At 53.6% G+C, this 16,151-nt stretch overlaps 1 protein-coding gene across 2 annotated transcripts; it reads left to right on the top strand.

The window, feature by feature from the left end:
- Positions 1-758: 758 nt before the first annotated feature.
- NAA40 (N-alpha-acetyltransferase 40, NatD catalytic subunit) lies at positions 759-15,138 on the top strand. Of its 2 annotated transcripts, none has more exons than XM_079930383.1 (8): positions 759-1,081; positions 6,999-7,094; positions 8,503-8,555; positions 10,965-11,060; positions 11,155-11,223; positions 11,445-11,528; positions 11,956-12,033; positions 12,285-15,138. In XM_079930383.1, exons 1-8 carry the CDS (start codon positions 1,076-1,078, stop codon positions 12,424-12,426), a joined length of 624 nt encoding a protein of 207 aa, XP_079786509.1. In that variant the 5' UTR covers positions 759-1,075; the 3' UTR covers positions 12,427-15,138. The 2 variants fall into 2 exon arrangements, with proteins under 2 accessions (XP_079786509.1, XP_079786508.1); XM_079930382.1 differs by having other exon boundaries at positions 11,155-11,313.
- Positions 15,139-16,151: the final 1,013 nt, after the last annotated feature.

Below are 16,151 nucleotides of genomic sequence, written 5' to 3'. Positions count from 1 at the left end.
ACCCCTGTGCTGAGACTGATGATGGGATAATGAGCAAAACCTGACAAAGCCTGTGAAGCTTGTCTTGGGCAGCGGTTTTCTGATTTTCATGAGTACGACCCTATCTGGGAAGTCCTAGCAGAGAAGACTCTGGCTCCACCCCTGGAGATTCTAGGGTAGGTCCCGTGGTGTGCACAGTGCACAGGCTCCCCAGGTGATTCTGAGGCGGGTCAAGTGGGGGTTACAGTGGTCTGCTGGGATAGATTGAAGTTAATATTGTTCAGAACGCCTAATGTCTCATTTTCACAGCACCTTCCATTCCCCAGTAAACAGTTGTTACATGCCTGTCTCACCTCTAAACAGTAAGTTTTGGACTGGGATGGCATGTTGCTCCTTTCTGTGCCCCCTGGGCTCTGCACAGCGTAGGTGTAAGTGCTAGTCAGTGTTTGAGAGAGCGAATGAATGGAGGGTGAATGAATGGTTAGAAGAAGGATGAATGACTCTGGTTAGAAAAGGAATTTCAAGAGTTCACTATCTAGAAGGTGGGAATTTTCCGAAGACTTCCCCTGTGCCAGAGGGTTGTAGGAGGGACTGGTATTTAAGAGGTCGTGACGCGTTTGGTTGTCTGGGAAGGTGGCTGCTGCGCAGGCTGACCCAGGCGGGCGGGGGAGAAGCGGAACAGAGCGCAGAGGCGACGCTGCCACCCACCCAGCTGCCCAACGGCGCGCTTCTCTCGGGGCGGCGCGGCCGTTGCCATAGCTACAGACACAGCCAACCGAGGAGGGGGCGGGCCCGGGCTACGTCATTCCTAGAGCGACGCTGCTCCTCGCCTCCCGCCTCTTTCGGGTGCGAGACCCTCCGCCCGCCTCCTCGGCTCTCCACCTGCGCGCCTTCCCTCCCCCGCGCGCCGTCCCCTCCTCGGGCTCTGCGCCGGCGCGGTGCCCGCCAGGGCTCGAGGGGGTGCCCGCGAGGCGCATGCGCCGTGCGGGGACCGCCGCCGCTCTGGTGTCGCTGCCGCAGCCGTTGCCGCCGTTGCCGCCTCCCTGCTGGCAAGTGTGGGAAGGAGGAGCTGAGGGCCACCGCTGCCGTTGCCGCCATGGGGGTGAGTGAGGGAGGGAGAGGAGACGCGAGGGCCGGGAGGGCTCCCCGCTTACCCCGTCCCCTGCGCCCCCATTGTTCCTTGAACCCCCTCTCACGTGACCCCGAACCCCTCCGGCCTCACGTGACCCCCAGCCCCCACATGACTCGACTCCCCCAGTCTAGTGTCCCGACGCCTGGTCCAGCCCGGGAATCTCCTGGGGAGCCCCGTCTCCGGGCCCCACCCCCTCCGGTGCCCCCAGCCTCTCGCGTCGTGCCCGCCCTTGCCTTCCTCTAGGACGTGTTATCTTCTTGGCCTCCCCTCTACCCCCGCGCGGTCCCTGGGTATCCCCCCCGCCCCCAGGGGTCACCCATCACCCCGCTGTCACCGGCTTCGCGGCTTCCCATATCCTAGGCCTACACTGGGTTAGAGGGAACCGAGGCCCAGAGAAAAGAAGGCACCCAGCCAAGGTCACACGGGCAGTGACTGGGCGCCAAAGCCCGACTCAGGGCTCTCGAATCCCCGGCCGCCCGCTTCCCGCTACTCGGCTTCTCAGCGAAGCTGGTTTCCCCAGTCTCTTTCGAAACCTTTCCACCAGGTTCCTCCTGCTCCAAAAACATTCTCTTCCTTTTCGACAGAGGCCTGCCTTCAAGGCCTCCCAGATGCACCGAAGTGGGTCTTATTACTTGGGTTGTTAGTAGCCTTCCTACTTCAGGTGGCTTTGGGTGGGGAAGCTGTGCAGAAGGTGAGCAGGGAGACGATGGAGGAGTACTGGTGATGGCCCCAGCCCCGGATGGACAGTGACCACCTGTTTTGCACAAGGCAGCCTGGAGGTGCGTTTTATGCCCTTCCTGGCATGTGCTGATAGAGGGTTGAGCAGAAGTTATTCTCATGTTTCTGTGAGATCACCTTCCTAAGTCCCAATTAGAGTAGCACAAGTCACTCTCCTAAAAATGTAACTGGCCCTCCCTGGTACCACGTATCTTAGTTTTTACATGAAATTTCCACCACCTTTAGGGAGTCCTGACTTTGGAGCCAGAGAGACCTCAGTTCCAGCCCCACCTTCCCTGGCTAGCGGCATGATATTGTGCCAGTGACCTGGCCTTTGTGGATTTTAATTTCCTCATCGATGTAATGAGAATGATGATACCTCCCCTTTAGGACAGATGTGAGGATAAAATCAGATAGTGGATGTAAATAGCTACCTAGGTGCTTCTTAAATAGTGGCTGTTATTTTTGCCTGTACTCTCAGCCTTTAGTCATCTAAAATAGATTTGTGCTATTTTTAACTCATTGGGTTTGTCCCTACTATTATTAATCTAGATTTGTTTCCTCTCCACTCAAATAGTTATTGACTGAATAAATCAACTTGTTAGACAAAAATAGTTGTCTTATCCATGTCGAAGCACTTTATGTAAAATCCATGTCAAACGCATTCATCATGTTTCAACAAGGACTTTTGGATACTGTGTACTTCATGTATAGAAAATCAAGTCTGGAAACCTTAGGCATATTTAACCTAGATTTTGGTGAAAGGTCCCAGACCCCAGGTCTTGTTGAAACTAAATAAAATATTGAGTCCCTGGTATTACTTGGTAAACGTCTACCCAGCATCAGCCACTCCAGACTGAGCAGAAAACAAGAAGCATAACATGCCGTTCTCGTTCAACACTTCCTCGTTGGTTGAGTTGAAATAGCAGGCCTCGGAGATCCTGCGGTCCTCGCTGCTTCCTTAAGGGCCCTGAGCTTAGTACTCACGCTCCACAGATGTGTTTCTCAGAACAGCCCCTACCTAGTCTCTGCAAAAGTGAAATTGAATTTTCCTCCCTGAAGCAGAGCTGGAACCCTCTCATCATGCTCGTTCCTTATGGGTGGGGGCTGTGGACTCCCCACCTCGGTGTCAGGAGCGTCATGGTTCCTAATGATTCCCCTCCAGAAGAGGGCCCTGCTCCATCTGACAGCCTGACCACAGGCTGAGAGAGCGGCATCGGCTGGAGCACTGTCCACAGTTCTTTCACCCTTGCTGCCACACGTGTTTTAGGAATTAGAATTTAGAGCTCTGTCTCCCTTTGCCAAAAACTGAGGGGTTTTTTCCTGGATTCTGGATTCTTTGTGGGGTGGAGGCATTGATACTGAAAACCTAAGGGCTGCCAAATCCTTTTTGTGGAAGGTGCCTCCTGCCCCCATCTGGGCGTTTTTTGTTTTTTAATGTCTATGTGTGACCCCCAGCAGTCATGGAACTACTATTATGACTAGCAGTCAAAGAGAGACTCCTTTGAGGGAATTCCCTGGTGGTCCAGTGGTTAGGACTCCACACTCTCACTGCCAATGGTGCGGGTTCAATCCCTGGTCAGGGAACTAAGATTCCACAAGCCATGAGGTGTGGCCAAAAAAAAAAAAAAAAAGAAGAGAGAGATACTACCTTGATAGGAATAGCAAGGGGAGGAGTTTGACAGCTGCATGTGAAAACAACATTTATACCACACTGTAATAATAAGTGTCATACACATTTGACTGATGTAGTGGAAGGAGCAGGGACTTTGGGGTTCAGACCTGGATTTGAATCTTGGAGGACCCATTCAACAGGTATGAACTGCGTACCTGCTGTTTGCTGAGCACTGGGTATACGTCGGCAAATAAAGCAGATGTGACCTTCCTCTACCTCATGGAGTGTACAGTCTGGTGGGAGTGGAGGGAGAGGGTGGCCAGAAGACCTCTTTGAGAATCCTGTTCACGGGCTCTGTGACCCTGAAAGTTATCTAATCTCTCTGGGCCTGTTTCCTCATCAAAGAAGCAGGCAGTCATTCCTTGCTGAGTTATTGCAAAGATTAAAATAAATCATCTCTATTAAAGCACCAGCAGAGTGTTTATCATTAGTAGGTCCTTGTAAACAGAAATCCTTACAGTAAGGAATTTTTATATCTAGTACATTGTATCATTTTGTCCTTAACAACAGTCCTGTGAGGTATAGGCATTGTTAGCCCTATTTTATGGATGTGGAAATTGAGGTTCAGAGAAACTGAGTACCTTGTTGGAGAGAGTAAATAACTTGCTCAGAGTCACACAGCTATTAAGTGGAAGAGCTGAGAATCGAATGTGGGTTTCTTGACTCAGAATCCCACACTCTTTATTATATAAAGCTCCCTTGGGAAAGACACTTAACCACAATGAGCTTTACTGTTCACTGTGCTTATTTCCCATTTTAATGAGGAGAATTTTCCTGTGTCCCTGCAGGGTAGTCTTACCTCCACAAGGCAGGACAAAGCTAATTGGAACAGTAGGAGACTACTTTTTCTAGCCGGTGCTGGGTTTGAGGGAGGGCCCCTGCCCGTCTGGCCCCGCCTGCCGCAGCCTGCCTCATACCCCGCGTGCAGGCAGCGAAGCGCTTGAGGGGCTCTTTCATTATCCGCAGTCCCTGGCCATGGCGGCCCCAAGCGTCACTGAGAGTTGCCTGGCTCACCTGTTCCCCTGCATGAATGAGCCCGTGAATGTCCTGGAGGCCCGGGCTTGGCCCCCCTGCTGCTTGTGCTTAGAAATGAGATGCTATGGAGGGAACCTACACTTCAGTGCTTTCGGGGTCCTGGGAGTTGCTCTTTCCTTCCGGCACCTCTGGTCCCTCAGCTCTGTGCCATAGAGCTAACGTGCAGGGTGGAGGCAGGCAGCTGGTACCGACTGGGATTGTGTGCTGGCTTCTGACCTGTCCTTGGCTGTTCTGTGAGGCCAGCAGTTGTGTTCCCATTTTCCTGGAGGTGGAGTTCCTTTCACACACGGGGGGTGGCAGGAGGAACAGTGGCCTGGCCTGTTTGGTGCCGAAGCTCCTATTCTTTCTGCCCCCTTGCACAGCCCTGGCGACCTTCCGTCTCAAGTTTCCATGTCCCTTACCCCTACCTCAGTGTGGATGCAGGGTCTGGGGTGGCACTGTGCGGGCATGTCACGTCAGCTGTTACCAAGCCAGGAGGGTAATGAGAAGTGAATCACCAAGTGGCTGCCTTGAGGCTCCTGAGGTCTTGTCTTGACCTTACCTTGGTGGAGCTGAGGAGGCCTTGGACGCTGGTGTAGGCTCTCCCGGAGGGAGGCAGAGTGGCTGGTGGGACAAACACTGAATCTGCACGCAGCCCTGGGGTTGAGTCTCCCCTCTGCCGCTTACTCTCTGGGGAACTTCGAACAAGTCGCGCCAGCCCTTTGAGCCTCAGTTTCTTGTGTAAAGGGAGGTGATGGTTTCTGCCCGGAGAATTGAACCAGATAATGTTGGTGAAAGTGTTTTGCAAGATGAGTGTATCTCTCAGTGTTGTCTTGAAACCCAGATTCCCAGAGGAAAAAAGGTGGATGATCTAAAACCTCTTTGTGGTAGAGAGGGGCTAGTTCTGCCCCGAGATCCCGGTGTTGTGAAGACAGTCTATTCTCTGCTGTTTGTCCCTCTAGGGAGGTAAGAAATGGGCGCTAGCTCTTGGCTTTCTGCGCGGTGCTCAGCCTGCAGATAGCAAACAGCTGGTGCTGGGCGAGTCTATGCCTAGAAGAGCCAAACATCCCTGTGAGCTCCTAGTGTCTGAGCTCTTGCCTTCTGGGTGCTTGAAATAGGAGTTAAGCAGTGTCATTCCTTGAGGAACCGAGGGTAGAATTTATCCAGCAGCTGGGTATTCAACTCACCGTTTCCTGGGCCAATCAGTGTCAGGGCTACTGTGGGATCGGACGTGGCAAAACCTCTCTCTGGTGAGGTCCGGGAAGTGAGGGCTGGGGGCAGAAGAGGCAGTGCGGTTGGTAAAAAGCAGAGCCACCTCCCCAGTGCCTTTGGGGTACCTTCAGGACTTGGGCTGGGTGGGCAGCACCTCTGGATGCCTGTGTTGCTCTGCTCCTCCTTGGGAGTGAGAATGAAAAGTGTCATTTATCGAACACAGGCCATAGGAACCCTCATGGGCTTAATACTTCAAAGGAGGTATTACGGGCCCTGCTCATCAGATGAGGGAAGGAGGCTCAAAGAATGGTTGTGTCTTGTCCTAAGACCCGAAGGGAGTAAAGGGCAAAAGGAGGCTTTGGACGAGGTCTGCTGGGCCCCAGAGCTTGGCTCTTTTCCCAGTTTTTACAAGAGGGTAAGAGGGTCCATTTAGATTTGAGAAAACCTCACGTGAGCCTCCAAACAGGGTCTGCTCCGTTTGGAGTTATGGGCGGTTTGCAGTTTGCTTCTCTGTGTAAGGACAGCCTCCCTTTGCTCCTCCTCTGCTGCCTATGTGTCCTGCAGCTTGGCTCTGCTGACCACGTGTCAGTATGGCCTCTGTCCCCAGGTGACCCCCTTGGGGCCCTTCACTCTGCCCTGTCGCTACCAGGTGCTCGGTGTGGCTGCCGCTCACGGGCCTTGGCTGGGCAGCCGTTCCTGGGAACAGCTCCACTGCCTTAAGCCCCAGTGCCCAGCCCTAGCTTAGGAAGGAGACTCAGCGCCCAGAGAGGCTGCCCCCGGACCACATCTTTGTTTTCTGAAGCCAGAAGACACTGAAAAGGCTTACTGAATGAATTTATACTTAGAGACAGCTGTCAGCCACTACCTCAGATGCCATCACCTCCCTGAAACCTGCCCTGAATGTCTCTAAGCTTACTTTTTCCTGCCTTAGGAAGGAATGAATGAGTGAATATTAGGCAGCTGCTGGGGGCCCAGGCTCTGCTTCAGGTGTTGTCACGTGCTCTCACTGGGTCCTCACAGTGACCCAGTGGTCCCAAGGGTCAGTACTCTTCCTGATAGGGAAGCTGAGAAGTCCAGTGACGCTCCCGAAGTCTCATGACTGGGACGCGCTTGGGTCTTTCCTACCCTACCAAGCAGGATCCGGCAGCCAGGATCCGGAGTTTCTGCTGTGGATTGGGGGCTGACCCTTAGGGTCTCCAAAGGGAAAGTCAAAGTCAAGTCTTTGGTTGGTCACAGCCTTCCAGCCCACTGTGCTTTTCCCTGTTGCAGAGGAAGTCGAGCAAAGCAAAGGAGAAGAAACAGAAGCGGTTGGAGGAGCGAGCAGCCATGGATGCTGTCTGTGCCAAAGTGGACGCCGCCAACAGGGTGACTCCCCTCCTTCCTAGTCCCTTCCTCCTGGAACTGCAACTTGGTTTTTAATTTGATTTCTTTTGGCGCCACCCTGTGGCAGAATTGTGTTACTACGCATCCATACCTCTGCTGCCTCCTTGCTGCTGGGGAAAACTAGCCTGGCTGGCAGAGAGCTGCGAGGAGGGCCAGCGATTGGCCCAGGCGTGCAGGGAAGTGTGGATTGAAGTGGAAGTGGCGGGAAGTGTGGATTGAAGTGGAAGTGGCGTCTTCTCTCTGTGGGTCTCCTTCCTTAACACTAGAAGAGGGTCTGCAGAAATTTTTCCCAGGGTTTTGCATTTTGGGGAGGAAACCTCCCTGGTAAAATGTGGTATAGTTTTCTCATTCTTTCCTTCAAACATTTATTGCCTGCCCATGGGGTACTACAGGTTGTGCCAGGGATGCAGCAGCCTGGTTTCGAGGGGCTGCAGTCGGGGGAGAAGTAGCCGAGATTCTGAGCACCTGGTGGGCCTGACTGGGAGTGGCTCAGCTTTCCAGTGGAACCAGAGAGATTCTGGTCACCCTTCCTGCCCCGGTTCATGTCCCAGTTTTTGTTATTCTTTTAGTCCACTCAGTAAACATTCACACTGACAAGGATGTGGCGCAGGGACATGATTTTTCATTTTGGGTTTTGACCAGGGGAGGTTAGTTGGGGGCCTCTCAAAAGTATGTGAGTGGGGCTTCCCTAGTGGCACAGTGGTTAAGAATCCGTCTGCCAGTGCAGGGGGCACGGTTCGAGCCCTGGTCCGGGAAGATCCCACATGCCACGGAGCAACTAAGCCCATGCGCCACAACTACTGAGCCTGCGCTCTAGAGCCCGCGAGCCGCAACTACTGAGGCCCGTGCACCCTAGAGCCCGTGCTCCGCAACAAGAGAAGCCACCACAATGAGAAGCCCACACACCGCAACGAAGAGTGGCCCCGGCTCGCCACAGATAGAGAAAGCCTGCATGCAGCAACAAAGACCCAATGCAGCCAAAAATAATAAATTAAAAAAGAAAAACTTATAGCATGTAGCCAAAACTAAAATCAGAAGAAAATATATCATTTTTTAAAAAAAATTATGTGAGTGGAGCAAGGGACCTGTCTTCTCTCTTGGGTCAGGTGGGTGCTAGTAGGTTTTATGCCCAGAGGCCGGTATTAGAATTAGGCAGTGAAGTCTCTTCTTACCTGTCAAATGAAGCTAAAACCCTGTTGGGCCTCCTTCCCAGAGCCTCCCTCCTACGTGTGATTTCAGAGCTAAGGCAGATGGAGGGTCCGTATATAAGGGCGGCTCCTGGCCCTGGGAGCTGAGCCTCCACTTGGGTCCACACAGCGTGGTGCTTCAGGGTGGAGCCTGTGGCTGCTGGGCGAGGGTTTGTGCTACTCCCTTTTCCTTCCCTCCACAGCTTGGAGACCCATTAGAGGCTTTCCCAGTGTTCAAGAAATACGATCGCAATGGGTGAGTGTTCAGCATTCCTAACTTGTCTCCTTGAGTCTCTTCAGGAATTCACCTTTCCAGAGTAGGCTCCTCAGACCCAACTTGTTTCATTCTTTGTTAATGAAAAAGCAGAAAAGATGGCTAGTACCCTGTTGATATAAAATCCCCCAGTTAGGGAGACAAAGGAATCTGCAAATGAGCAAAGATTGCCTAATCTCAGACTGATGTCTCTGTGGGACTTGTTATTCTCTCCGACGAAGAACCATAGAGCTGAAACAAACTTGAAAAATCATCTAGGCCGACTCCCTCATTTTGTGCAGAGGGAAACCGAAGCTGCAAGAAGCTGAATGAGGTGTTCGAGCTTATGGAGCTTCTCCCTGGCCGCGGGGTGAGCTTTTAATTCCCAGTCCAGCGTTCTTTCCCTGGGTCTATAGTATAATTGTTAAAAGCCACTTACTGGCTTTGTGACCCTGGACAAATTACTTAACTTCTCTGTGTCTCAGTTTTCGAATCAGAAATGGGTACCTTCCTCATGGAGTTGTCAGGAGGATTAGTTGTAAAGTGTTACTGCCTGGAGCATACGAAAGGCTAGGTCAGTGTTAGTTGTTATCACTACTGTTTTTTTTACTAATCCAGTTCACTGCAGAATCTAGACTAAAGCCCCCTTCCACTTTCTGTTCCTTTGGTTTGTAAAGTAGGTGGCATTATCTGTCTTACCCGAGACGCTGTTGGCCGAGGGGAAAACGGGGGCTATGATTTTACAGAATCATTGCTATGGGTCTGAATCATAACAGTGCCTCTTATTAACTATATTTGGTTAAGTCCACATATTCTTCAAGCCTCATTTTTTATCTGTTAAATGGAACGATGATGCCAAACTTGCAAGGTTGTTTTAAGGAGGACAGAAACTATATCCAGCTCTGTAAGTTGCAGCTGGTGTGAGTATTTTAATGAACAACATAAGACAAATGTAAATGCATGAATTATGAAGGAAAGACTATAGTAGGTAATACTACATTTGCCTTTCATAGCTGTGTCTGAATTTCATAGTATCATATTAATTTATTCTTTCTGTCTGAGATCAGATGCATTATGGTTCCTCTAGAAGCTTTGTCATCATTCATCCTCTGGGAAGTCCTTTGACACAGTTTAGAGATTCCTTGCTGTGATCTCTCTCAGTGTTCCCTATCCCACATTCGCACTGACTTCCAGAAATATGGACCAGCTCTGAAGCAGGCGTTGCCAGCTGACTCTGGGCTCACTTGGTGCCTGGAATTGTGTGGCTGTGATCCTACTTTCATGTACTTAAGGAACTCAGATTAGTGGAGAATTTATACTTGCAAACCAGCCTTGAGAAAATTTATAGCTAAGACAGTTGCAGTGCTGCGTGTGGGCGTTTCTGACCACTACATGGTCAGTACTTGGAAAGAAAGGAAGGCTGTTCAGAGCCAGGAAGTTCTGAATTCACAAGGCCACACACATGTGCAGCTCATATGACATACCAGACAGCAGAGGTGACCGTGGATTCCAGTGGTGATGTCCTCTGAGGAGTCGAGTCAGTCCTTTCAGAATGTGGCACTACCTGGAGAATATGATTTCACAATTTGGCCAGGGAGTTTAATTGTGATTTATTTAATTCATTTAGACCTAAATAGCAGATTGAGGGAACTCCCTGGCCGTCCGGTGGTTGAGACTTGGCGCTTTCACTGCCGCGGCCCAGGTTCGGTCCCTGGTCGGGGAGCTAGGATCCCGCAAGCCACGCGATGCGGCCAAAAAAAAAAAAAAAGATAGGTCGATACCTTAACACCTACATCATTCGTTAGTTTAGGAAAACAGAGCATCGGGGTGAATCCCGATCTACCCTGTTTGATCAGCTGAGAGCACCCACTGTGTCCTCAGAGGAAGCAGCGGGCAGGACTCCTCAGGGGGATGTGGGCCATAGTCTTCCTGAAGGGCCTGAGGTCCTCCAGCTGCTTTTGCAGGCAGGGTTGGTAGATAAGAAGGAAGAGTTCCCCTGGGAGCCCAGTGAAGACTGGATTCCAAATGAAAGCAACAGGAAAAATGCCTAAGGGCAGGAATCGAGGGAACAGAGAGGACTCCGGGGTTTATAACAAACTACAGAAGAGAGGGTGGAGAGAGCAAAGAGCTAGCAGAGAGGGACCGGAGTTTACAAAGTGCTGCGTCTGATAAGGACTGTGCAGGGAAGACAGGAAATGGGCTTGTGGGCAGGGCGGTGGGCTGGTGATGACAGTTGTTAATCTCGGCTTGAACAGCCTCGTTCCTTCACAGGCACCTTCTGTAGTCACGTCCGGGCTCGGCTTTTCTCTGTAGATTAACTGAGACCAGGCGGGCCTCGTTGTCAGGCTCTCAGGGCAGCCGGTGGTGCCGGGCCTGTAGCCGGCTCCAGACACCTCCTTTTCCTCTTCTCAGGTTAAATGTCTCCATTGAATGTAAGCGAGTGTCTGGCCTGGAGCCGGCCACCGTGGATTGGGCCTTCGACCTGACCAAGACCAATATGCAGACCATGTAAGCACGCCCTCTCGGGCAGGGAGACTGGCCCTCCTCTCCAGAGCCCCTGTCCTCACTGCCCCCCACCCCCACCCCCACCCCCGTCTCCCAGGTATGAGCAGAGCGAGTGGGGCTGGAAGGACAGAGAGAAACGCGAGGAAATGACGGATGACCGAGCCTGGTACCTCATCGCTTGGGAAAACAGTTCGGTTCCCGTAGCCTTTTCTCACTTCCGGTTTGACGTGGAGTGCGGGGATGAAGTCCTGTACTGGTAGGGGCCCTGGCCTGGGGGTGGGCGCGCGGGGAGGAGGCACCCCAGCCAGTGGCAAAATCCAGCACGCCCGTCTGGGTCTGTGGCAGGCCTCGCAGCCGCCCCACGCTCACTCTGCTTTCCTCCCCCAGCTACGAAGTGCAGCTGGAGAGCAAGGTGCGGCGGAAAGGCCTGGGGAAGTTCCTCATCCAGATCCTGCAGCTCGTGGCCAACAGGTGAGGGCCCTCCGTGCACCGCTCAGTTGGAGGGAGCTGCCCTGAGGCATCCCCCGTGGGGGACAGGGCTCACGGGACTGTTGTGAAAGAAAGGTGTCTAGAACCCTCTCAGTAAGCTTCTCCCTGCCCGGCCATGATTCCAGATTTTGTCCACTGGGCTCAAGGAGGCAAGCACCTCTGAGTGCCTGTTCCGCACCTGAGTAATGGGGTGCAGAGAGGACCTGGAGGAGAAGCCAGTCAGGTGGGGGCCTGATCAGCCCTGTCACAGAGGGCGGCACCCAGTGCTGTGGGTGCCCAAGACAGGCTAGAGTCGGGCCTCAGGAATACTTCTTAGGAGCAAATGGGAGACAGCAGGCAGACACGAGAGAGCAAGCGGTATTTAGCACCTGTTTCTCTTTCTGGAAGGTTCTCTCTGCTTTCTTCTCAGCACACAGATGAAGAAAGTTATGTTAACGGTATTTAAGCACAATCATGGTGCCTACCAGTTCTTCAGAGAAGCGCTGCAGTAAGGAGCTGGGCCCCGGCGTGGAACCGTCTGGGTGGTAGCAGCTGCCTGCCCCAGTGTCTTTTCCCCCATCCTGGCCCCATTCGTCCTGACGTTGAGCTCTCGGTTCTGAGGTCCTTGGGGTTGGCAACTGGGGAGATGGTGTGGGAGCGCCTGTGGCTTGGTCCCCTGCCCTGCTCCTAAGCCCTTACTCCTGGGGAGGAAGGCAGTCAGCTGCCCGTAGCCAACCCTTTCCTCCTGCCCGTCTGCAGATTTGAAATCGACGACTCTTCCCCAAGCATGTCCGGTTGCTGTGGGGAGGACTGCTCCTATGAGATCCTGAGCCGGAGGACCAAGTTTGGGGACAGCCAGCACTCCCATTCGGGCGGGCACTGTGGTGGCTGTTGCCACTGAACTCCCAAGCTCTCTCCAAGGCCTGTTCTCTCCCCGGTTTCAAGCCGCTTGCCAGGTGCCCTCAGAGCTGTGGCCTCCTCAGCCCCAACCCTGGGGAGGAGCGGTCCGCGCCGCCCCTCCTGCTCTCTCCTAGAAGAGCAGGGTGCCGGAGGGAGCAGAGAGGAGAGGATGCTGCCGGCAGAGCCGGCGGAGGCCGGGGCACGAGGCGCGTCCTCTCGCGGTGGCTGCCTTCTCGCTCGGCTCGGCCCTGAGCGTGGGTTCTCCGACTTCCCTACAGCTGGATTCCCGACAAGCCCCCCTCCCCGCCACACACACTGCTGGACAAAGGGAGTGTTTATTCCCACCTTCATGAAAGTCCCGGAGCCCTGGGTCAGGGTCTGGCTGGTTCCCAAAGAGGAATGGGCTCAGTGTAAGATCTGGGCGTAGAGAGAGTCTTCAGAGAGACTCCTGTTTCGTGGATGGGATGCTCCAGTGGAGACCTCAGGATGGTCTCTTGTGCCATGACACAGGGAATCGAGGGAGCTCTTTCTGGCTGTGCCTTCGCGGATCCAGTTAGAGTGGAGTTGTCCCAGGGGACCAGCCGACTCTGGGAGAAAGGCTGCCCCCCCTCCCCATTGCTGTCAGCACGGGGCCGGGAGGACAGGAGCAGGTGTGAGTGGGGCCTGCCGTGGGGGCTGTGGCTTCTCCGGACTTTGGGACCGGGCGGCACCCTGAGCTTAACCTCTTGATCTCATGGCAGTGACTCGAGATTTTTACTCACAGAAAAGAGCTAGAGCCCTGCCTGCTCTTCTCCGTCACCTCTCACCACTGTTTCTGCCCCTGCCTCTCCCCCCACTCGATACCCCTGTTCTTACTCTCAAGGGGGAATAACATCAGGGAGCCCCTTGTCTTCCCCCAGAAGGCCCCTTGCTCCTGCCATATTTAGTGCCGTGTCCTCTCATATCTTGGTGCTGTTAGCTCTCTGAAGGTGGGTACCCCCCACCGCCACCGCCCCCTTTGGAGAGCCCCCAGCCAGCAGCAGCCCCTTCCTGCACTCCCCAGCCTGGCCAGACGCTGCTCTTCTCTCTGGTGTCACCTGCGGCAGACGGGGCGCGGGAGAAGCTTCCTCTCCCCTCCTGGGATAGAGAGGGCGCAGGGTCAGAGCTCAGACTTGCCCTCATCCCCAGACCGTTATCCCCTTCCAGGGAAGAAAATGACCAAATCCTTAGCCAGGAAGAAGCACCTACCGCCTCCCCTTGGACAACCTTGAGCTCTGCCTTAGGGAGCGTCTCAAAGGTTCTGCCTTTGCGAGGTTGTTCCGGAGGAGGTCTGTCAGTCCTTCCGACCTCGGTCTGCTCACGCCCCACCCTCTGCCCTGACTCAGGCTGCCTGTGCCGGCCATCTCCCCCATCTCCCCGGAGCTGTTCTGGCCTCCCGCCTGTGCCGGGCCTGTGCGCACAGCCTCTCCGCCAAGTGCTCTGTTGCTCTCGACCTGCCAGCAGTGGACGTGGCACTCCCTTGGAGAGGGCCTTGCAGCTTTACACTGGAATAAGCCCACCCTTACCCCTACCCTGCTGACTCCCGGGAGGTTTTACCCAAGGGGGGGGAGTTTTCATTGCTGGAAGGGCATTGGAGGGCTCCTTCCAAGAATCATGGAACGACAGAGTCACATTTAGGAAGAGCTTTAACTCTGATCCCTGCTGTCTGTCAAAGGACAGAGAATGAAATATTTATTGTGTTAGATCATGGGTTTCTGATACCTCCCACTCAAGGGGACCAAAAGGGACCCTGGCGTAAATCCCACATAAAGGGAGTTAAGTGTGCGTGTCTCCCCTCATTGGACACCTGGCACCGAGCCCCATTGGTAGATGGGCACTTGGTGTTGGGCCCTGCTTGTCCAGCCGCCTGTGCCACTTCCCAAGGGCTGCTGGGGGCTCTGGCTGGGTGGGGGGCGCTGTCTGAGACCCGCAGGTCACCCTGTTGTTGGTGTTGAACCCACTCAGTTCTCAGCCATCAGTCTCTCCATTTCCCCAAGGTCCTGGTTTTAAGAAACATAGCAGGCCTTTTGTACCAGGCTTTTTGGTTTGTTTGAGGCATGTTAAAATATTAATTTTGAGATTTGTTTTTTAGTTGTATCCACCCTATTTCAGGTTATTTTCATTGATGTCAGATGTGTATATGACATGTGTATGGTTCTTTTTAACCCTTCCTGGTGTGTTTTTTTTTTTTTAGAGGAAACTTTGAAGATAAACTCCTTGATATATATATATATATATATATTTTTTTTTTTTTTTTTTTTCTTTAGCAACTTGTTATCACTGGAATCAAAGGGAAAAAGTGATCTCTTTTTGCATTGGTTGCATTTGTATGTCACAAATAAAAGACACTTTGTTCAGCTGCTGGGACGGCTTCCTGCTGCTGGCGTGCCGTTGGTAGCGTGGGCTCAGACCATCCCAGCGTTGGGCCTAAACCCTGGGGGGCGCGTAGCTGTGACGCCTCATGCCTCTTTCTGTGAAGGAAGCTTTGGGCTGAGAAAACCTCAGGGTGTCTGGGGCGAGGAGCCAGACGTGGGAACTGAGACTGAGTGCATGTGTTTGTGCCACTTTCCAAAAGCCCTGGGTAGAGGTCAGAAGCCTTCTCCTGAGGGGCACCTGCTCTGCTGCTGGAGAGAGTCCCAGGCCAGGCGTTGTGACATTGGACATATGTGGGTAAAGGTAAATTCCAGAACACTTGTGTGGCAGTCAAACAGACGAGAGTGTTGGTGTTTCTTTCCTCCCTTTTACTTATTGGTTTCCTCAGGATATTCTGTGTCTGTTAAAAGGACTCCAGCCCCCTCTTCCCTCCACTCACGAAAGACGAAGGCTCAAAGGAAGGGTAACTCACGTCAGGCCTGACAAGGCAGGAAAGTTATGAGCTGGGGGAGGCTCTGGCCCCTCGAGTGTGACAGATGGAGCTGCGCACTCCTCTCCGAGGCCCGTGCCTGGCCCGGGGAGCCAGGCGCAGAGGGAGGAAGTGGGCCCGGAGCCAGCGCTCAGAGCGCTTCCCGTGGACACTGGAGGGGCCAGCCTGCTTGTGCTTCTGCTCGGTGGTCACATCTGCCGGAAGGCGGAGAGGGCGGCCGGGAGGGAGACCCAAGCCCTACTGGGTCTTCGAGCTCTGGTGGGGCAGTGATCCGGGGAGAGAGGAGCAGGGTTAACAGCTGTCTCTCTCATGGGTGCCAGCATGTTGTGGCCTCAGCCCCGTGGGTGGGGACACAGCCAGGGCATGGTTTCTGCAGCTGCCTTACCTTGGAGGCGTGAAGAAAGGCCTCCCAGTCCTTGGGAAAGGAGACAGCATTTCAAATGCTGGCGAATCAGAATCATTCAACCGACTTCTCGTGTGAGGGAATTCTGCCCCCTCCCCACCCCGGAGCTCTTTGTTTCTTGAAGGCTGTCTTAATCCCAGGCAGGAATTCCTTGGAATGACCATCTCCTTGCCGCAGTGGCGGGCTCCCTCTTTGGTCCTCTGAGGTGGCTGTTCCCACCCCTCCCTCCACCTGCAGCTCAGACTTTGTCACTCAAGCGGCACTGGCTGGAGCGCCACCCCTTTGGTGGGCGGATGAAGCCAGAGGCACAGTTACCGCACGAGAGGGCCTCAGTTTCGGTCAGAGCCTGAGGTGGTCTGAAAGGGACTGCGTTTCCCCAGTGTGCAAAACCTGGCCACCAGACGTTTCTGCCGCCAGGCTTTGAAAATGGTCAGTTCAAACA

This window comes from Stenella coeruleoalba (assembly GCF_951394435.1).
Source record: "Stenella coeruleoalba genome assembly, chromosome: 8".
In the NCBI taxonomy this organism is placed as follows: Eukaryota; Metazoa; Chordata; class Mammalia; order Artiodactyla; family Delphinidae; genus Stenella; species Stenella coeruleoalba.
Note: the sequence above shows the minus strand (reverse complement) of the source record. Positions and strands in the feature narration are given on the sequence as shown.